Source organism: Mesocricetus auratus, unplaced genomic scaffold (assembly GCF_017639785.1).
Source record: "Mesocricetus auratus isolate SY011 unplaced genomic scaffold, BCM_Maur_2.0 Super-Scaffold_100031, whole genome shotgun sequence".
Classification (NCBI taxonomy): Eukaryota; Metazoa; Chordata; class Mammalia; order Rodentia; family Cricetidae; genus Mesocricetus; species Mesocricetus auratus.
Window position 1 is genome coordinate 14,341,594 of NW_024429212.1, and position 22,483 is coordinate 14,364,076.

At 49.5% G+C, this 22,483-nt stretch overlaps 1 protein-coding gene across 8 annotated transcripts in view; it reads left to right on the top strand.

Annotated features, from left to right (window-relative positions):
• Positions 1-3,934: 3,934 nt before the first annotated feature.
• Positions 3,935-22,483, top strand: part of Abhd6 (abhydrolase domain containing 6, acylglycerol lipase) — a 50,763-nt gene continuing 32,214 nt past the window's right edge. For 2 of the 8 annotated variants that reach the window (XM_040733420.1, XM_013118644.3), the window contains exon 1: positions 10,086-10,201. Coding sequence is in view for 3 of the 8 variants with exons in the window: in XM_040733418.1 (XP_040589352.1) it covers positions 8,075-8,124 (50 nt within the window). In the remaining 5 variants the exon portion in view is untranslated. Of the gene's footprint in view, positions 3,976-4,930; positions 4,963-8,010; positions 8,125-10,085; positions 10,202-10,255; positions 10,397-22,483 lie in introns of those variants that run through there. The other 6 variants (XM_040733418.1, XM_021231380.2, XM_040733419.1 and 3 more) reach the window with 6 other exon arrangements.

Consider the following 22,483-nt stretch of genomic DNA (forward strand, 5'->3'; position numbering starts at 1 on the left):
CTCCTGTTTGACAGGAAGGCCATGTTCCTTGATAGGACCTTTGCCCCCGCACGCTCAAAGTCGTGCACACTTCCTCCCCCACTTCGTCCGTTCATCTTTTCCCTCTTCCCCTTAGTCCGTCCGTCCGTCTGTCCATCCGTCCCTCCCTCCCTCCCTCCCCTTCTCCCTCTTTCCCTCCCCTCCATTCCTTTCTTTTTTTCTTTATGGGTCTCAGGTGGGCCAGGCCGGCTTCAAACTCACTGTTTAGCTGAGAGGGAACCAGAGTTCCTGAGCTCTCTGCCTCTGCCTTCCAAGTTCTGGGCTAAGAGACCTGCACTACCTCAGCTATCTTGGGATTTCTTAAATGAGCATCTCCGAGGATTCCAGGATGACTGGCAGAGCGAGACACAGGAAACAGGCATGAATTAAAAGGGCGTAATAACTCACACTAAATTATTGCTATTTGATACCCTGCATGATAACCGAAGGATAGTTTCCTTGAACTGTGTAGGGCAGGCTGTTTCCATGGGAACACAATTATAAAGTAATTATAACGGCCGTGGGTACCAAGCTGTAGTAGACCCCACATTTCACAACCTCCTGAACGCTACTCTGCTCATTGTGTGGTTGGGAAGTTATGCCTAGAAGTGGACAATCACCCGACCCGGATCTCACAGCAAGCATGAGGCACACCCAGGAATATTTGACTCTACAACGTGAGTACTGGTCAGCCACCTACATCGTTTCTTCTCCGCGTGGAATGATGACAAGGTCTGCCACCATTCCAGCTCAGAACACTGAGAACAATTCGCCGCCTCCCCATCCCTGGATTACCAGCAACAAAAGATTAAGCTTGGTAGTTTGAAACTTCCTGGTTTAGCTCAGCATCTCAACCCACGTAGCAGCCAGAGACACAGTTGCCGGAAGACTAAAGATGCTTATTTGTGAAGAGCGGAACACTGGGGTGGTCAAGCATGTGCCGCTTAGAGCGTGGCAGAGAGGTTGAGGTAGGCGGAAGCTTTTAAAGGTAAGGTGAGGAGGCCCCCCGCAAAATGGTGTCAATGGTAATCTTGGCTGCAGTGATTAAAATAACAGTTGCAGTCGGGTCAGTCGGGTTAAACGAACAGTTCCCACACAGGTATCCTCAGTTTTTCAAGAGAATCTCTTTGGGGGCTGTTCAAGCTAGCCTCAAACTTATTCCCCTGCATCAATCTTTCCTGGGCTGGGATTACAGATGTGTGTCACCGTGCTTGGCTAGAAGTACCTTTTGTATGTCACCGTGATGGCCTTTAAGTAAGGGGGGAGCGGTTCCGGCAGAGTTTTTGTGATCGCCACTACCGGAGAATAGAGTTGGGGAACCCTTCATTCAGAAGCTCCTGGTTTTATTTTTGTGTTAGTGTAAGTGACTCCATTTTGATTCCGATGACTTTCAGGTACGTAGGGACACCTTGGCTGTGTCACAGGGGTCTCCAGTGGTTTGCTAAGTGCGGTTTTGGAGAATATCACCTTCTGAGTCGTCACGCGTCTGGCCTTGATATATCGATCCATCAGAAGCCACAGCAGCTTGCAAAGGCAGAGTGGGAAAGCAGGTTTGAGCCGAACAGTGACTCATAGGTGGTTCTCAGGATGGGAATGACACTCGGAGCGTGGGCGTTCCCTCGGAGAGCAGAGCCGCCAAAGCCGTCCCCAGACCAGATTTAGCTGCCGGCCAGTGTCGTTCACAGCACTCTCCTCTAAGACATCATTCCTCAAGTAGTTCTGGATGGGGCTTGGGATCATTTCACACAGTGGATTTTTTTCAGAGATGTTATCAACAGTTCGCCCTTGTAAGGGTGGAGTGCTTCATCATCTGCAAATCCCACTTTGACAGACCTATGTTGACAAGTGGTGGGACCACTAAAACAAGATTAGGTTACTAAGAGGGAACAATACAGGAATGGGCTTGTTCTAGCAAGAATGCTATATCCATCCAGGGGTGATGGCCTGTGATCCCAGGACTCAGGAGGAGCGTGTTGTCAGGATGAGACCAGCCCAGGCCACATAGTAAAACCTTGTCTCGAAATTCCAGGGTCTCACAAACCCACTTAACCCGCTGACTTTTGTTTTTTCCTCATCCTGCTTCCTCCTGGTGTTTTCTACTATGAGCTGACGTAGCACGAGTCCGGAGACGAGACACACTTCATTTTTGTTGTTGTTGTTGATGGTGGTTCATTTTGTTTTGTTTTGTTTTGTTTTTCTAGACAGGCTTTCTCTGTGTAACAGCCCTGGCTGTCCTGGAACTTGGTATGAAGACCAGGCTGGCCTCAAACTCAGAGATCCACCTGTCTCTGCCTCCCCAGTACTGGGATTAAAGGCGTAAGACACCACCACCTGGCTCCTCGTTTCTTTACAAATCATCCAACCTCCAGTATGCTGTTATGCCAGCAGAACCCAGACTAAAGAGGTATAAAAGGATGGATAAGCTGGAAGGTGGTGGCAGAGGCAGGCCCATCTCCGTGGGTTCAAGGCCAGCCAGGTCTACAGACTGAGTTCCAAGACAGCCAGGGCTGCTACACAGGGAAACCCTGTCTTGAAAAATAAAAAAATAAAAATCATAACAAAACAAAAGGATGAATAAAATAGCTTCTTCCATGAAGGATTAAAAATTAAGTAATTAATGGGACTCATCTTCAGTTTCACTGAGCTTTCTGGACCTGCGAAATATCTGTGTCCATGAAACAGTCACAACTTTGAATTTCCAGCCTAAGTCTTAAGCTCAAATCATCTTGAGTCCCATTGGCCACCTTTTGATCTGAGCTATGACGACTTCTGACTGTAATGCTGGGAAGGTGAGCTACTGGTCCAGTTTACCCAGGCCTACAGTCGGGTCAGCTCCTAGGGTACTAGATTTTCAACACTAAATCAAAGTGAGTCACAGGCATTAGGATTAGATAAGAGGCAAAGGATGGGTAAGTGGAAAGGGATAGGCATAATTAACATTTATTTTGTGTAAGAGTTTATTAACGCCCAGTGGTGGTGGTGGCACACGCCTTTAGTCCCAGCACTTGGAAGGCAGAGGCAGCAGGTGGACCTATGTGAGTTCGAGGCCAGCCTGGTCTACAGAGCTAATTTCAGGACACCTAGGGCTGCAACGGAGAAACCCTGTCTCGAAAAACCAAACATAAGGGGTGCGTGCTGCACTGACCCCGTTATATAAAAGGGTACAGAAGCCAGAGCTGGGAGAGAGTAGACACATTGTCACCGAGTGGATGGCAGAACAGACGTGACAGAGTACAAGCTTGTGTCCCCATCCGTCACTTTGCGTTGCCCTCAGGAGCTCCTGTGGGTACAGCGGAGGTCCAAAAAGTGTCTTCAAGATTGCTTCTGAAACGGAGAGCCAGCTCCTCTGTGAGAAGCCAGGGGGAGCTGTTTCCATGGAGACCTACTCACACCCAACCAAGCTGCAGGCATCGTCCCTGAAATGAGGTACATTTCTAGCGATAACACCGGCCTCTCCAACATGTCTCCCACCACTTGTGACTTCCACGGAGTCCTTATTGTAGCCTGCAGCGTGTGTCACACAAAGCTTAGGAGGTTCTCGAGAGTGACAGGCTGGTTGACGGCGTCGGTTCAGCAAACAACCCAGCTCCCTGGCCCCCATCACAGCTGGAGTGACCTTGGAACAAGTTACCCAACCTTAAGAAAGGCTCGGTTTTCCTCCCTGTTAAAATGGCAGAAGTAATAGCAGACTCGGAGGCTGGAAGATGAAAGAGAACAGGGCTAACGCACGAAAACCACAATGTTAGGCCCAGAGAAGGCAGAGAGAAAACGCTCCCTGATGGGGGGACGTCCTTCTGTGTGTATGTTGTCATATTATTGGTTGACAAATAAAGCACTGCTGGCCAGGAAGCAAGATAGGTGGGACTAGGAGTGGAGGAGGATTCTGGGAAATGTAGTCAAGAGTAGGGAGTCGCCATGTGATCCCGGGAAGAGAGGATGCATGAAGCTGCGTCCTCGGTAAGATAAGACCTTGTAGAAACATATATTAGTAATTATGGGTTAATAATTAAGTCAGAGCTAGCCGTACAGGAAACCATAACAAACGGCCAACAGCTTCATAATTCATGTTGTGTCTCGTGTGTTATTTGGGGGCCGAGACAGCTGCGGGACCCAGGCAGCTGGCGGGGGAAAGAATCGACGGTACAGCTTCCCCACTGCCAGTGGCTAACTGATCACCTGCCGTTCAATGAGACCAATGTGCTTGCAAACTGGCATGGGAGAGCAGGGAACGTGCACCAACGCCGTTCTCTTCCGTCTTGGCCTGAAACGCCTCTCTCAGCCGTGTTCTCTTGGTTCTCACTCCAGGGTCTAGTTTCCGCCTCTTTGTGACCAAGCCACTCAAGCGCTGGGGCAGTTTCCGCTCCTCACACAGCCAGCCAGGGGCAGCGGGGGCATTTGCTGCTTACCTATCTATTTACTTACTGTCCCTGACGCTGTCTCCTGGACTCACCGTGCCTCCTCTAATCTCAGCCCCTGGGACAGTGAAGTGGGCACGGATTTCTTTTTTGGTTTTTTGTTTTGTTTTGTTTTTGGTTTACGAGACAGGGTTTCTCTGTATTGTTTTGGAGGCTGTCCTGGAACTCACTTTGTAGACCAGGATGGCCTCAAACTCACAGAGATCCGCCTGCCTCTGCCTCCCGAGTGCTGGGATTAAAGGCGTGCGCCACCACCACCCAGCTGGGCAAGGATTTCTTAAAGGAGACACCAAAAGGCACCACACGGGGTTCACTGGAAGGCGCTGTGAAAGCAGCCTTGGTGACCACCAACAGCTGGGAGGATGAAGAGACCTTGCTGGGTGTGCACGAAGGCGTTTTATTCAGCCCCGGGGAGGGGGGGGGCACATTTGCAGGAAAAAGGCTCAAAGCGAAGGTTATCATAGAAAGTGAAGGTAAAATACTACGTTTTCTCCTAGATGCAGACCCTAGATCTCTCTAAAGCACGAAGGTAAAGGGGGGGTTTATTTGTGGGAGGGCATCCCCAACTGGAGTCGGGAGGTGGGTTGGAGTTAAAAAGAGGGTGAGGGGGAGAAGGTGATCAAAGCAGACACGCGAAGGCTCGTGATAAAGACGATTGCTTTGTACAAAACTTACACGCTAACGGTGAAGAGAGGAACGCGCCAAGCATTAGGCCAGTTGGACTGCACCGAAGTGAATGTCTACCCAAATCCACTAGAGAATTAGAAAAGGCAAGCCAGAAATGGGAGAAGATATCCGCTACACCTGAAACTGTGAACCATATAGACAGTTTGGGGAGGAGCTGGGGAGACGGCTTAGGGGACAAAGTACAAGGACCCACGTTCAGATCCCCAGGACCCATGAAAGGGGCTGGAGAAGGCAGTAAGCATCCGTTATCCCAGCACAGGAGTATCCTGAGGCCCTGCTGGCCAGCAGCCCTTGCGCGAATTCCAGGTTCAGTGAAACTAAGCTGGAGAGAGAATGAAGACAACACCCCAGATTGGCCCCCCCCCCCCGGCCCAAATAGATACACACACGCTCGCGCACACACACACACACACACACACACACACACACACACGTGCACGCTTGCATGCACACCCTCAGAAAGAAAGCTACTGGGAAAATGACATGGGAGCTAGACATGGAAACACAAACGGCAAAGCAAAATAAAAATGAAAGCATGGAGAGTTGCTAGACCTGGAGACAGGTGCCAAGTGACCATTTTGCAGCCACTGGATCAGCAAGGCCTGGAAATGCCAAGTGTGGGTCAGTTTAAACTAAAGGCTTTAACCTGTCCCTCTGGGGAGGTTATTAAATTCTTTTTTCCTTAGACAGGGTCTCATCAGGTAATCCAAGCTACTAGCTTCAAATTTGCTTCCTGCCCCTGGGTGTTAGGTACGCTACCCATATCCACTCTAAAACTCTTTCGTTTTCAATATAAATACTCAACTGTCTAGGCACCACCCCACCCCCACCCCACCCCACCCTCCAACTGGAAAGTAGATGGAAGGCTTTGTGTGTGTGTGTGTGTGTGCATGTGCGTGTGCTAGGCAAGTGCTCTGCCGCTGTACTGTATCCGTAGCCAGATTTTCCATTATTTATTTTGAGACAGGGTCTCAAGTTGTTCAGACTGGCCTTGGACTTACCCTATAGTCCCTGCTGTCCTTAAACTTACAATGCTCCTTCCTTGAGCTCCCTAGGTCTGTACCACTCACTGGGGCTGGCTGGCCGTCTCCCCACTTTTTTTTTGCTGAACTCTTTCTTCCTTAGACACATTTTCTTTATGATGAAGATGTGTCCTGTGCACATGGATGGTACCCAGGTAAACAGCTGTGAGGGTTCATCAGGATTTTAAATCCACCTCGGTGTAATGCCACACTGTGAACAGTGTGCTTTTCTGTCTAAGTCCTGAGGATTTCTTAAAATGGGGTGTTAGGGCTTTATTTTTCCTTTTTTCTTTTTTTTACTCTACTCATTCCTGTGGATCTTAGAAGGATCTCCTTATCTCCCTTGAAGAGTGCTGTTGAAATTGTGACCCCCAACTATCCCCCGTCTTATTGCAAAGCTTTCCTGAGCGTTGCTTCTTGTGGCTTCGTTCAGTAACCAGGGGCAGCCCTTTGTTAGAAAGCAGTGTCTCGCCTCTGGGCTCCTAGGCCAGCATGTGTCTCTACCCTGTTTGAAGTGGGATGCTCAGTCTTGAAGGGCTGCTAGCGTAGATTACTGAAGACCGTGGAAATGTTTGGTACACAGGGTGGCCATTTCTCTTGATCTGCATTATTGGGTACATTTCATTCTCTACTGAGTCAGTTCCCCTTGGGGGCTGTTTTATCCCAAAGCTCTTTTCACGGTGAAGACCTAAATTAGGAAACTGGCCCTCTTGCCATCCCTCTCCATCTGCTGGCGCCCCATATGCTCGCTCGCTTTTTAAAATTCATCTTTTAATTAAATCTCAGCTTAAATCAACCTTTTTCCTGTTGTTAACATTTGAATCCCAGCAACTTTGGGGGCTGAGTCTCATTTGCTTCTCCTTAAAGGTCCAGGTTAACATTGGGGAAACCTTCCATCACCTTCCACGTCCACTCAGACGCTTGGAGAGTTTAAGCTTCAGAGAGGGCTCTCTCAATGATTCTTCAAGGTCAAACTTCTGTCCTCAGCTACAAATCTCTATGACTGGGCTCCAAGGGCACTTTCCACAAATGAACACAACACAGTGAGAAAGATGATGAGTTTAAGCTGGGCGGTGGTGGCGCACACCTTTAATCCCAGCACTTGAGAAGCAGAGGCAGAGGCGGGAGAATCTTAGTGAGTTTAAAGCCAGCCTAAGCCTACAAAGTGAGTTCCTGGACAGCCAGGATTGTTGCACACTGAGAAGCCCTGTCTTAAAAACAACAATGACTAAAGAATGATGGGTTTACAGGTGCTGAGAACATGCTCAAGGGATAAAGTACTTTCCGTGCACATGTAAAGACCAGAGTTTGGATCCCCGAGGACCCACACCAAAAAACAAACAAACCAGGGGCTAGAGAGACAGCACAGCAGTTCAGAGGTCCTGAGTTCAATTCCCAGCAACCACATGGTAGTTCACAACCATCTGTAACGAGATCTGGCACCCTCTTCTGGTGTGCATGTGTACATACACTGTATATGTAATAAATAAGTGTTTTAAAAAAGGGAGGTGGTGCAGCAGCATGTGTCTATAATCGCTCCTGTGACAAGATGGGAAGTGCAGGCAGGAGAATTCCCAGAAGCTTGTGGGCTGGTTAGCCTCGCCTACACTGCAGGGAAAAGCAGGAGACTGCATCAGAACAAGGGGAATAGTGAAAGACCAAAAGTTGAGGCAGTCCTCTGGCTTCCACACGGGCAACTTGGCACACATCACACATGTGCCCACAGGAACACACACGTACACACACACACACATACACACACACATTTAGGGCTTCTCGATTGAGGTTATCTGGGTTCATATGTGGCAGATTGGCATAGTGACTTGTCTGGTTTGGGTTTTTAAATTTTTTCTTTCTGTTTGAGACAGGGTCTTGCTACATACCTCCACAAACCCTGCAATTTAGACGCAGAGGAGCATTCTCCTTGAAGGGATGAATCAGAGTGAATCTTTCATGCCTCGACTTCTACGAAGCATTGAAAGGTTAGTAATATTTAATTTATAAGTAAATGAATGACTGATATTTTGGGTCGATTGGGAAAGGTTTTGTTGTTTTTTTTTGTTTTGTTTTTTGTTTTGGCTTATTGTTGTTGTTATTTGTGGCTTCGAAATGCTAGTGTGTTATGGATTGCTGAATATTTAGGGTTAGAATTTCCACATGCCACATCCTTCAGATTTAATTCTATTAAGCAGATGGCTTAACGATTTCCGCATAAACTTTGTGTTCAGACATGCACGGCTGTCCATTATGACAATATTACTGGTTGGCTGTGTGACTCTAGTTGGCTATTTAGTCTCTTGGAAGCTCAAATTTTCTTCATCTGTAAAGTGGGGCTAGTAATAGTACCCACCTCACAGACTTGTTGGGGGCTTCAAGAAGCCATGACGAAGCCTGGAGCGCAAGCCGAGGCAAACAGAAAACGCTAACATTTTCCTGTTCTGTGCCCCTCACCCCTGGAGACCTGAAAATGGGAAGGAGCCTGAGAGAGTCCACAGCCACCTAAATGAATACATACGCTATAGTGAATTCTAGTGTGTGTGTGTGTGTGTGTGTGTGAGAGAGAGACAGACAGACACACACACAGAGAGAGAGAGAGAGAGACAGACAGACACAGAGAGAGAGAGAGAGAGAGACAGACAGACACACACACACAGAGAGAGAGGGAGGGAGGGAGAGGAGAGAGTGCAGACACACACACACTCACAGAGAGAGAGAGGAGAGTGCAGAGACACAGAGAGAGAGAGAGAGGAGAGTGCAGAGAGACAGACAGACACATAGAGAGGAGAGAGTGCAGACAGACAGACAGACACAGAGAGAGAGAGAGAGAGAGGAGAGTGCAGAGAGACAGACAGACAGACACACACACACAGAGGAGACTGCAGAGAGACAGACAGACAGACACAGAGAGAGAGAGAGAGAGAGAGAGAGAGAGAGAGAGAGAGAGAGAGAGAGAGAGAGAGAGAGAGAGAGAGAGAGAGAGAGAGAGCACATATGAATGAAGGAACAGGGAAGGTACGGCAAGGCAGTGGCTGGCTTAGAGGTGCCATGAAGATGTCCTGGGGGCCGGATCGTGCAACGCTTTATGAGACTAGGAATTAATTCAGCTGGCATCCGGGTCCATGTGGAAACTTTTTGCATTTTGTTTTTCTCTTGCGACACTTGCATGTTGAACACGGCCTTCGTGAGAGTCTCCGATTAAGCAATCTCCATTATTTTCCTCTTATAAACACGGACTCTGTCTTAGTTGGTTTTCTCGTTGCTGGGATCAAATATGTGACAGGGAGCGACCGAAGGGAGGTGGGGTTTCTTTGTGCTCGCCATTCGAGGGGACACAGAGGATGACAGAGGGTACAGGGGATTACACAGAGAGGAGAGCGTGGAGGCAGGGATGCGAGCCTGTCGGTCGTCAGGCGTCTGCAGCCACGAAGCACAGAGAGATGGACGCTGGTGCCGGCTCTCTTTCTCCTTCGTATTCAGTCGGGAACCCCGGACCGTGGAATGGTGCCCCCATATTCACTCCTCCATCCTATCTAGAAAATGCTTCAAAGACGTGCCCAGCGGTTTGCTTCCTATGTGGTTATAGGCATGTGTGTGGCAGTCACAGGACGGCTTACAGGAGCTGATTCTCTCCCTCCCTTATGAGCCCCGGGATTAGAACTCAGGTCGCCAGACTTGGCAGCAAGCACCGGGGACAGCTAAGCCATCTTGTGGGCCCAAGATAATGCACTAAATTGACCTCAAGACCTTGTAGAGATCAATATTGTTCTCTATTTGACTGAATCTACAATCGCATGTTTAGATCTGGGAAAGCGAATAATGAGCTCAGGGTAGCAGCGATCCAGCGTCCCCCAGACCCCCAAAACCGGTTGCTGAGACCCAACGCCGGCTGCTGGGGCTGGCTTGGTTTTTCTGTCGGAGGACGCGAGCGGGCTCGGGCGCGTGCGCCTTTAAGGAGTCGAGCCTCTCTGGCTTGAGAGCCGGGAGTGCGCAGGTGCGGGGAACCTGAGCTCGGAGGGCGGGCGATCGGGCTGCTGGACCCCGGCTTCTGAGGTCCGACAGGTGAGCGAGGCGGGCAGGAAGGCGATGGTGGCTGCGCCCTTAAGGAGAGGGGTGGCAGAGGACCTGGGCACCTGCCCCTGCCCCCCACTTTGCGAGGCCCCGCCTCTGCACCCACCCCAGCATCGCAAGGGTGGATGAAGATGGGTCCGAAACCTAAGCCTCCCTTCCTGTTCCATTTTCCCGCTCTCTCTTAAGGTGCGCGGGGGGCGCGCGGGGCGGGGGTGAGATGCTCCCAAGCCCGGCCGCCCCCTTCCCCCCGGCTGGCCGGCTGCCAGCTTCCTGGGGCCCAGGGATAGAGGGTTGAGTGGGATACACATCCTCTTCCTCTTCCTCCCCGCGGTCCTCCGCTCGCACTTGCACCAGCCACGATGCCTTTAGTGCCCGGGTGCATTCGGTCCCCCCGCCCCCACCCCCTACTCCAACCCTGCTGTCCTCACCGCTCTGGAGCAGGGTTGCCACTCGCTTACTCGGGGCACCGTGTTTGCGGATTCCTAGTCTCAGTTGATGGAAACCTTTTAAAGCTCGGGAACCATGTTGTTGGAGTTGGAGAGGAAACGGGGCCGGCAAGCTGTGACTCTGTGTGGCTTGGTGGAGGGTGGGAGGGTGCCCTTTGAGTTAAGGGTCAGCCCAGGCTCAGCAATGAAAACCCTGCAGGCAGCTGTGTGGACCAGGGGCGTCGAGTATCGGGGAGTGACCGTGTTCTGAATGCCGGGGGCAGGCATGATTAGCTTTTGCGAAGAGAGCTCAGAGGAGTGGGCAGGCTTAGTGAAGATATATATATATATTTTTAAGCAGCTGCCTCCAGGAAGGGACTTCTGGCGTCTATATGTACTTATCTCATGAAGTGACAGATATTCCTACCATGATCTTAATAAGTCTTCAGGTATATCCGCCTTGCTGAGAGGACGTCCCCTGGCTAGGTGACTAACAGGCATAGTTGGGTCAACTCTTAAGAACTATGCTTTACTGGGAGGAAACGCTTTCTTTGTGGGGACCTCAACAAAGGCCACCAGTCTCTCGTTCCCTCCCTGGTACTTGAAATTTTTTTTTTTTTTTTTGTGTTTCGAGACAGGGTTTCTCTGTATTGTTTTAGAGGCTGTCCTGGAACTCACTCTGTAGACCAAGCTGTCCTCGAACTCACAGAGATCTACCTGCCTCCCCAGTGCTGGGTTTAGAGACCACCAATGGCCAGCTGGTAAAGAAGGGCAATTATAATGCTTCCTTTTCTTCCTTCCTTCCTTCCTTCCTTCCTTCCTTCCTTCCTTCCTTCCTTCCTTTCTTTCTTTCTTTCTTTCATTTTTTAGACACAGGGTTTCTCCGTGTATCCCTGGCTGTCCTAGAACTCTCTCTGTAGATCAGGCTGGACTGGAACTCAGAGATTCCCAAACTCATGATGGGAGGGAGGAGTCCATTCTCTAAGCCTGTCTGGCTACCGAACACTCCCAGATGACCTGGTCCCATGCCGCCTCCCTTACGACCAGACTTCTGGACTTCCCCTAAGTTTCTCTCCTTCCACCAACATCAAACCTCCTTTGGGTTTCTGGTACCTTAGCATGTCCCAACTCCTTTGCTGGAGTCAGGAAACTGGTCTAACCACTTTGGCATCCAGAGCAGGCATTCAGCATCCCTGCTTACATGCTGGGACTTTCTGGTTGCCTTAGAGATGCAGATTGTATAATGCTAGCTGCTGGGTTGAGCACATGCGTGATTTACTCCCACACCCACGGACCTGTGGGGAGTACAAATTAACCTACCCGGACTGGGGGTGGGGTGTGGGGTGGTCGTGCAGGGGATATGTATTTTTGTTGTTGTTTTGTTTTTTAGGTGTTAAGAAAAGGAAATAGCGGGGAGTCCTGCTCCAGCTGGTAGAGCAACAGCCTTTGCTTTACCCCCTGCTCAGAAACCCCTCATGGCTGGCTGTCCCAGCTGGTAGTTAAATATTGAATGGAATTATAGCAGCTAACATAAAGCAAGCAAGTGCCGAGTGCCCAATTCTGTCCTAAGCCACTTAGAGAACATTACCTGAGACAGACCAAGTTTGACCCCAGAGGTTCTCTGAGCCACTGCTTTTTTGTTTGTTTGTTTTGTTTTTACCGAGTTTTAATGGCTTTTTAAAAACTGTTTCATTTATGTCTCTGGGTGTTGCTTCTGCATGTATTTCTGTGTACTGTGTGCATACCTGGTACCTGCGGAGGTCAGAAGAGGATATACGATGCTCTGGGGCGGAATACAGATGTTTGTGAGCTGCCCTGTGGTGCTGGGAATTGAACCTGGGTCTCTGCAGGAGCAGCCGGTGCTCTTGACTGCTGAGCCATCTGTCCTGCCTCCGTGACTAACTTCTTATAAACACGTCTGTAACACAGGGAGCAGAAATGTGGCATCTGTGTTTTTGGTACCAACTTATTTTTCTAAAGTTAGACTTTGTGGGCTTGGGGAGAGAGAGAGAGAGAGAGAGAGAGAGAGAGAGAGAGAGAGAGAGAGAGAGAGAGAGAGAGAGAGAGAGAGAGAGAGAGAGAGAGAGAGAGAGAGAGAGAGTGAGTTAGAGCGTTAGAGCACTTACCTGGAATGTGATAGGCCCTGGGTTTAATCCCTCCCATAGCTAAACAAGTAAATTAAGTACTCTGGTCATCAGGGGGTCTTTAGTGCTCTCTCCCCCCCCCCCCCACCTCTGTGGAAGCTGACATGTCGATTGGTTTGTAAAGTAATACTGGACCTATGGTTTCTGAACCCTCTAACACTAAACTCCCTCATGGCAGCACAGCTGGATTGCAGAGGGAAAGGCTCATGTTATATGGTGACATATTTGCTTTTGTTCCTATGTAGAAGGCTTCCCCCCACAATGAATGGCTTGGGTGTAGTGGCACACCCCTTTAATCCCAGCACTCGGGAGGCAGAGGCAGGCGGATCTCTGAGTACAGGGCAAGCCTGGTCTGCAGAGCGAGTTCCAAGACCATTATTGCTGTCACACGGAGAAACCCTGTCTCAAAAAACAAAACAAAACAAAACAAAATGAACAAAAGAGTAAGTTTGCAAAATACCAAATAACAAGGTCCGCAAGTTGGTTGCTTTACTTTGTTTTTGTTTTTGTTTTCCAGAGGGAGAGATATTGGTATGGGTGCTGAACCTAACCCTTGTACATGTTAGACAAGTGCGCTACCACTGAACCACATGTCCACCCTTTTTAGAAATGATAAAAATCAATTGCATGCTTATTTGTGCATATCTGTGCATGTACGCCACGGCACATACCACCACCGCCATCAGGCTTTCTTTTTAATTTTGAAACAGGGTCTCACTGACAGACTGAGGTTGGCCTTGGTGATTCTCCTGCCTCAGTCTCTACACAGCTAGAATTACACGTTTGTTACCACCAGGCTAGCGGAAAATATGTCAGTTTTTAATTTCTCTGAAACTGCACATAGTTGAAATCAAGACTGACAAAAGAGACTGAGTTTAGATATTTTAAGATATAAATCTTCATAAATTTTGACGTGCTAGGAAATGTAAGAGGCCGTATAACTTTATTTTTGGGACCCCGTAGGGACAGAAACACTTTCTGGGGTTTCTAGTATAGTAACAATTAGCCACGTGTTGCTGTTTTTAAAATTGGGTTTACATTAAATCTAAAATTCGGTTCCTCATGTTTCAAATATGGCCGACAGCTGTATGAGGCAGGCCTTCATGGGAAGTCCCGAAGAGCAACCCTGGATAACTCAATGAGGCCACAAGAGATCTTCCCCGTTGGTGGCTGTAAGTTTCCTTTCTGCTAAATTGTCTACAGGCCAAGAGTATGTGTCATCCTGAGGAAGGAGCATCAGAAATCTTCTCACACTTTTTTTTAGGCTGCACCACTGGCTTTTTCCACGGTCCTGGGGCGGGAGTTGGCAGGAGACTGTTACGCTACATTCTGTGTACACTTAGAGCCTCTGGTGGGAAGGGCTTCGCTGTGGCTCAGTGGTAAAGTTCTTGCCTGGCTTTTGTAAGTTCCTCGTAGGTGGAGGTTCTGTCCCACCTGGTCCCATAGCCGCTTTGCCCCAAATAAACACACAGAGACTTACATTACTTATACATTGTTATACATTGTTTGGCTGATGGCTCAGGCTTCTTACTGATAGCTCTCTCTTAATTATTAACCCATAACTGTGGATCTGCGTATTTCTGCATGGCCCTATCTTACCAGAGAATGCTCCAGCATGTTACTCCTTCAGCTGCTACGTGGCTTCCCTCACATAACCTCTCCCCAGAATTCTCCTCATCTCCTAGCCCCGCCTATGCTTTCTGCCTGGCTACTGACCAACCAGTGTTTCTTCGCCAGAGGAACATACATACAGAAGGACATTCCCCATCAGTTCCCACCCTGGGACACACATCTCCTTTCTGGGCAGTAATGTGGTTCCATTACCTTTGCTTAGCATGCTTTAAGCCCTGAACTCCATCGCCAGCACCGCATAAACTAGGCATGGCGGTGCATGCCTGTAATCCCAGCACTGTGGTGAAGGTGGGGGGGGGGATGATGAGTATTTTTAGGTCATCCTTGGCTATATAGTAAGCTTGAGGCCCGTCTGAATTATATGACACAGCCAGCCAGCCAAGCCCATGAGGTTTAAAAAAAAAGTACTGTGCAGCCGGACGTTGGTGGAGCACGCCTTTAATCCTAGCACTCGGGAGGCAGAGACAGGCGGATCTCTGTGAGTTCGAGGCCAGCCTGGTCCAAAGAGTAAGTTCCAGGACAGCCTCCAAAACTACAGAGAAACTCTGTCTCGAGAAAACAAAAAATTAAAAAAAAAAAAAAAACAAACCCAGTACAGTGCAGGCTCCACTCCTGAACCAGCTGCATCAGGGAAATTCTGATAGGGAACCAGGCTTTAAGAGTCTGGAAACAGTGTGTTTGGAACCCTTGACAATGGGTGACATTATTTCTGGGTAACTTTGGTGCATAACTGCAAGTTCCTCACTGACTTTCTGTGGCGGTGAGACAGGGGTAGAAGTCTCGGCCAGGGTAACCTTGTCCCCCAGGAGTTGTCGATCTTGTTTTGTCATGAGGCCTTTCTGCTTGTCATAGCTTGTGAGGAGGTGAAGGACAGGGCTGCTGAAGTCAGGGGCAGCCGACGTTGCTCACCTGGCGCTCACTGCCACTCAGGAACCCTGACCTGGGCGTGCTTCTCAGGACACGAAAGTGGTTCTTGACGTCGGTGTAGTCGTCTTCTTCACAGAAGAGCAAGGCACTGTCAAGGAGCCCTGTGGGTTGTCACTCCAGTGGCTGCTTGGGCCGGACTGACTGGGCCTCGGCGGTACCGAAGGGTGGGAAGCAGACAGTGCCGGGAGGGGTGAGCTGAGGTCCCTAACTGCTGTAGGTGGGGAGTCCTCTTCTCGTGAAGCAGTTAGCTAGAAGAGCAGCAGCCTTTGGCCGAGAGTGTTCCAGAGGCGCTGGCTGTTGGCCAGGGTGGTTTGCTTTGTCATGTACCCGGGTTAGGAGTCCAGGGCTACACACTTGAGGAGCGGGCTGTAAGTTAACCCTGAGTGTGAGGACCGCAGCACAGGCCCTCTCTGTGTAGGTTAAGCGGTTGGGCGGTTCCAGAGCAGAGCATGGACGAGGTAAAGGTGTGGTGCTTGGCAGGGTTGCCTGACTGCTGGGACGGCAGGCTGGTCTTCCCTGCCGGGCAGAGAGATTTCCGTGTCTGCCACTCAGTCTCTTGAGCTTTCTCCTACGTTGCATCATCCCCAGGATCAGGTTCTGAGAGGTGACGTTCAAAGCCCAGTAGCTGGTCAGTAGCAAAGCAGGGATTTGAACCCAGGTTACTGAAGTGAAAACCTGAACCCTCAGGGAACATATGCAGACAGGGAGTCCAGTGCTGATAGGTGTGACCTGTAGGGAAGCCAGGGCTTACGAGGCAAGAAGGACCTAATGTGCCAAAGTGGGGTCATATATTAACTATGATTTATTAAAGCATGCCTGAGGATTCAGAAAGCCAAGACAGCCTCAAGCTATAGAGAGATCGGGCAGTGTTGGCACACGCCTTGAATCCCGGGACTCAGGGTTAAGACGTAGACGGATCTCTGTCAGTTCAAGGCCACACTGACTACAGGAAACTGATCCAGCCCTAAAAACAACAGCTCACACAAAGGTGATCTCAGCACCTGGGATCACACGCCTTGATCCCAGCATTGGAGGTGTGTATAACACGGGAGCAGGGTCTTCAGTAGGCCGCATCAGGCATTGAGTCTCTAGCCCCGTTGCGGACATTGTAGCAGTCTGAGTGAATCTGAGGAGCGGTGAAGTCGGGGGCAGGTTGAGCATCGCCCCCTTGGTCTGTGTTGAGGTAGAGGTAAGAAGCTAGTGCCTGGCTGCTTTGCTTTTCTGTTCTTCAGCTTGAAGCTTGAACCCCAGTATCTGTCTCTGGGTCTATTGTGTATTCTGCTACATCAGTACCCTAGAGGCGTGGAAGGATCCGATACGTGCAAGGCTTGTGGAGTAGCCTGTGACAAATGTTGCTGGACAGGTAGTGAATGATAAAAGAAAATGGTTCCTCGGAGATGAGGAGTAGCCTTGCACCTAATGCTGAAGGCTCTGGTGAACCCAGGAGCAGGAGAAAAGAAAACAGTGTGACCCTCCCTGGGTCTCAGCTGCCTCCCTGGCCTGCAGCCTCCCTAGCAGACCGTTATGACAGGAATGTTCATTGTGTTGGTAGTCACGAGGGATGGAGTAAGGGTAGAGTCAATGGCTAGGCAACCCCGTGGACTCACACCTCCTCCATGAGAGACAACTCGGTGGCTGCAGGGGCTTCTTTCTTCTCGGTCTGAGAGCTGGTTGTATTTTGACATTCTAGTACACTGTTTGGGATTTACCAAGTGCTCGCCAAGGGCGTGGCACAGTGGGTCTTAAGTGTTGGTAAGAGTCGAAGGCGTGATCTGGCTCATTCAAAGGTTTTGGGGGAGGGAGAATGAGTGGGGTGAGCTGGGGGTGCATAGGAAATCTTAGCTGAGGATCTAACTTCCTTCTTCTTCCAGAAGGAGCCGCAAAGGAGACGGGGTGTGTAACAGCTGCCCTGTAGTAGAGAGAGGGCCAGTGGAGAAGAAGAGAAAGCCAGTGCAGTGCAGTCCCCAGAGGGCCAGGCCATTGACGGACCTCATGTCTCAGTCAGCCAGAGGGTCCCCTTGGAGATGGGAGGTCGATGGTGTCTGACCGAGAAAGTCCTCGTTAATGAGCTCATGGCCGTGCAGTACTGCCTCCCATTCCGTCGCATCTCCTGCTGCTGTCTCCCACTCTGGCGGGCAGGCAAAGCTCAGGGAGCACCTGCGATTTGTTCTGTCTTTTATGCCATAGATTTTTGTAATCGTGGGACAGGTGGAGGACGGCACAGTCACCGCTCTTAACAGAGAAGCAGGACTTCATGAAATCGAGACAAGTGGTGTTTGAGAGCCTCCTGGCTGCTATGTTGAGACAGGGGCGGGAGATGATGTTTTTAGATGTCTCAGTACTTAGGGACAAGGGATAAGCACCCGTTCAGGGGACAGGTGCCACAGATGGATGTCTTTGGGGCTGTGGGGTCAGAACCAGCCCAACGGGCTGTTCCTGAGTGGGGTCTGTTCCTGAGTGGGGTCCGTTCCTGAGTGGGGTCCGTTCCTGAGTGGGGTCCGTTCCTGAGTGGGGGAGTGTGGATGAGGGAAGGCTAGCTATCCCAGCGTTAAAGAAAAGACAGATCATAACAGGAGGACAGTCAGTTAATACTGACAGCATCCAGTTTATTCATGCATCACCTTGAGTAACCATCCAAAGGTGAGGGCAGTGGCAGAAGACATTTGTTATCATGTCTAAAGGGCAGATCAGATAGCAATTGCTTCCCTGAATCCTAAAGACACTCCTTAGCTGCATGTACTCAGGCCTAATTAGCCTTCAGGATGGGTGTAGACTACCATGGCTCAAGTCTATTGCTACTCAGACAGGAGCTGTTCCCCACCAAGGCCAGGACATCCTGCAGCTGTTAGCTTACATCTTAAAGACAGTAGAAATCAAGGCTCTCCTGAGAACGTGGCAGGGTGGAATATACAGGGCCCCACAGACAGGGACCCGTGAGAAAGGAAACTGAAATACTATTAAAAAAAGAAAAGCCTCCTGATTGCACCGTGGTAAGCAGAAATTATCTGGGTTGATCCTTCATGCCACATATACTCTATGGTGCTTTATTCTTTGCTCTAGGAATTGGCACAGGGTTGTAATTAAAACACGAATGTCATTTGGTGTTTGTTACTCCATTTGTGTGTTTGTTTTAGACAGAGTCTCAGGTGTCCCAGGCTGGCCTCAAACTTACTACATAGCTGAGGGTGTGGCCTTGCTCCTCCTACCCTCCTGGCTGGGATTACGGGTGGGCACCGTCTTACCCACGTTGTATGGTGCCGAGGATGGAGCCAAGGCTTCGTGCTTCACGCGCAATGAGTTACATCCTAGCCCCTTACTTACATAAACATCTTAAGTTTACTGTGAAAGACTGTACGGGTTCCCAGTGGCAAACTCCTGTTCTTGCATCTTATTTTTTTTAATTAGCATACAAAGTAACAGGGTTCCTTGGCATTTTCAAACATACTTTTTTTTTGGTTGATTTTCCCCCTCCTCCTCCTCCCTCTCCTCCTTCTCCCTCTCTCTCTCTCTCTCTCTCTCTCTCTCTCTCTCTCTCTCTCTCTCTCTCTCTCTCTCTCTCTCTCCTTCTCCCTCTCTCTCTCTCTCTCTCCTCCTTCTCCCTCTCCCTCCCTCTCTCTCTCCTCCTTCTCCCTCCCCCTCCTTCTCTCTCTCTATCTGTCTCTCTGTCTGTCTCTGTCTGTCTGTCTGTCTGTCTGTCTCTCTCTCTCTGTCTGCATGTGTTCTGTTACTGTCTCCTGCCCTTTCCTTTATACACCTCTTTTTCCTCCCTCAGGGCCACCTTTATAGGTTTCATAACCTGTCCCCACACTCGTTCCCTGATAGGTACACATATATAAGAAGTAGGAGCTAGGATCTGCATATGAGATAGACTGTGTGGTCTTTGGTATTTGTCTTTCTGAGCCTAGTTCTTAATATAATGTTTCCCACCAACTATGAAATTTTGAGTGTGGGTCGATCTTTCTTTTTTTCTCTCTCTCTCTCCTTCCTTCTCCTGGTCCTCCTTCCTCTCCCCGCTCCTCTCTCTCTGTCTCTCTCTTCGACAAGGATCTCTCTGTATAGCCCGGACTGCCCTCTAATATGGTCCTCCTGCCTCAGCCTCCTGAATGCTGTGGGATTTGAGGCAAGCATCACTAGGTCTAGCTTTTGTGTCCCCTTCCTTGTGTTCATTGGTTTTCACACCCCTGAGACTTCTGGGGAGGATCTGGTTAGAAAGAGGGTAGGGACGCAGCTCACCAAGGTGCAGCTAGACTCTGTACCCTGCAAACCTTGCCACTGTTTATTCTGATAGTTCTTTTTCCGTGTGAAGCTGGCTTTGTTCCTGTAATCAGAAATACTTCTGACTTGCCCTATCCCTTTTGCTGAAGACAAATCTCTTTCAGCTCCCAACTCGTTTGAGAGCAAGTTTGGGCAACAGGAGAATGTTTGGGAGTGCTCAGTTTCCATTCTAGGCCTCCACCGTAGCACACATGGGCTCTTTTGATTCCTTTTCAGTCCAGTGGAAAATACTTGCCAATACGATGCTCTCTCTCTGGCCCTTTACCTTGAGGGAAAGTGAAAGCTTACAGTGTGATTCCCAGACTCCGGAGTTGAGGGGCCACACGAGGAGGACCCGGTCAAGTGACTTTGGGCTTCTGCTTTAAACAGATAGAGAGACTAGTTTGGATTTCAGTGGTATTGTCTTATTTCACACCTTTCCAGGAGGTGGCTGTCTTGGACTATCCCGGCTCATACCTTGGCTCAAGAGTCTGATGTTTCTCACATGCTGGGCCTTGCCAGGACGTGAGCTGTGTGTCTTGTGGCCTTGCTTCTTAGACAGAAGAGCTTTGAGAGCTGTGCCACGGATACACCAGCCTCCTTCTAGCTAAGTTTCTGCTTAGTCTGCCTGATAGCTCCTGCCTCTGCTAGCCAAATCAGCAGGGTTGGGTGGCAAGACTTTCGGTTTGTCTCTGGTCCTCCACCTCTGGCCGCAGCCCAGCAGGCTGACCTGTCTGGTTCATCACAGCATCACTAAGGTGACAGGATCGGGGAACAGCTGTGTCTCAACCCCGGGGAAAGTCAGTCACGGGTGGCTTATGGACTTTCTCAACCCCGGGGAAAGTCAGTCACGGGTAGCTTATGGACTTTCTCACCAGCCCCTTCTGAACGGCAATGGAAAGCCACAGCTTAACCATGGATGTGTCCTTGCAGGGTGGAAAGACCTTATCAGTGTCTATCTTAGAGCACTGGACCTCGAACCTTAAAGACTGAAGTTCTTGCTGGTGTGTACTTAACCTCTGCACTGTCACATAGGTTAGGAAGTGTGCCCCGCCCTACACTCTGAATATTACCTGTGCAGGCATTCGGGTTATGCGCCTAATGTACGAAGGTAGACTTTCATCCTAACAGTACTTGAGTTTGTATTTCATCGCTCATAAGGTTTGGTTACTCTCTTTCATTGGTCACTAAGCCAATAGAACCATTCAGTATGGTAGCCACAAGCTACATCTGCATATGACCCGTGGCTGGTACAGCCAAGGAACCAAATTTTAATGCATCTCCCTCTCTCTCTCTCTCTCTCTCTCTCTCTCTCTCTCTCTCTCTCTCTCTCTCTCGTGTGTGTGTGTGTGTGTGTGTGTGTGTAATGCATCTCCCTCTCTCCCTCCCTGCCCTCCCTCTCTTGTGTGTGTGTGTGTGTGTGTGTAGGCCAGATCAGTGTCAGGCGTCTTTCCCTGTCCCTCCGCCTGCCTGGCACGAGGTTTGCACGCGTCCCCACCCCTAGCTTCTCACATAGGTGCTAGTGACCAAACTCAGGTATTCATGATTGTGTTCGAATTCCCACACATAGCGGTAGCTACTGAAACGGGCAGTGCAGGCTAGCCTCTTGCATTTGAGGAGCTTATATTGTATTTGCAATGAAATTGGGGGGAAAAGACTTCATACAGGTACATGGTGGTAGTTCAAAAGTCACAAGAGAGCCGGGCATTGGTGGCACACACCTTTAACCCCAGCACTTGGGAGGCAGAGGCAGGCGGATCTCTGTGAGTTGGAAGCCAGCCTGGTCTACAGAGCGAGTTCTAGGACAGCCTCCAAAACAATACAGAGAAACCCTGTCTCAAAAAACCAAAAAAGAAAAAAAGTCACAAGAGAGTATCCGTTAGAAATCTTGCCTTCAGGCCTGGAGAGATGGCTCAGCGGTTAAGAGCACTGACTGCTCTTCCAGAGGGACCCAGGCTCAGTTCCCAGCACCCACATGGCAGCTCACAATGTTTTTAATTCCGGGGATTCCAACACCCTTACAGACATACATAGAAGCAAAACACCAATGCACAGAAAAATACAAAAAGAAATAAATCTTTTTTCATCTCTACTCCCAACCCCCTACTTTCCCTTCCCAGAACCAGCTGTTATTTCCAGAACCATTTTATACACATGAAAGCATATTATGTGTATCACTCTCATTCTCTTTCCAATTCGGAAGTCTTATTTTGTCTACCATTTTGGTTTTGCTTCTTTAATTATTTTTCTTAGACCGAGTTGCTGAATAGCTCATACTAGCCTTGAATTCCTAATCCTCCCGCTTAGGCTTTCTCCCTCCCTTTTTCATTTTCATTTGTTTTATTTACTTTTTTCGAGACAGGGTCTCTTGATACAGCCCCGGCTGTCCTGGAACTCGGCTCTTTAGAGCAGGCTGGCCTTGAACTCAGATCCGCCCGCCTCTGCCTCCCGGCCACCACACAGCCGGGATGTGCTTCAGTTCTCAGAGAGATGGAGGTATAGATGTCTACCACCATGCCTGGCTGCTCGACTGTCTTCCATTTCCTTTCTTTTCTTTAAAAAATTAACAATATACCTTATTGTTCATTACCCATTGGGACAAATGGGACTGCCTCGCTATTTCAAAACGTATCTATTTTCGTGCGTACGGGAGTTTTGCCTGCATGTGAGCTGTTTGTATGTCTGGTGCCTGTGGAGGACAGCAGAGGGTACCAGATCTCATGGAACTTGAGTTACAGCTGTGAGCCCCCCATGTGGGTTCTGGGAACTGAACCCCTGAACCCTGGTCCTCTGCAAAGCGGCCAGTGCTCTTAAGCTCCAAGCCGTCTCTCCAGTCTCAAGTGAATGCAATTTTTGTTTTCTAAAGACAAAACCTAAGTACCACTGCTGGC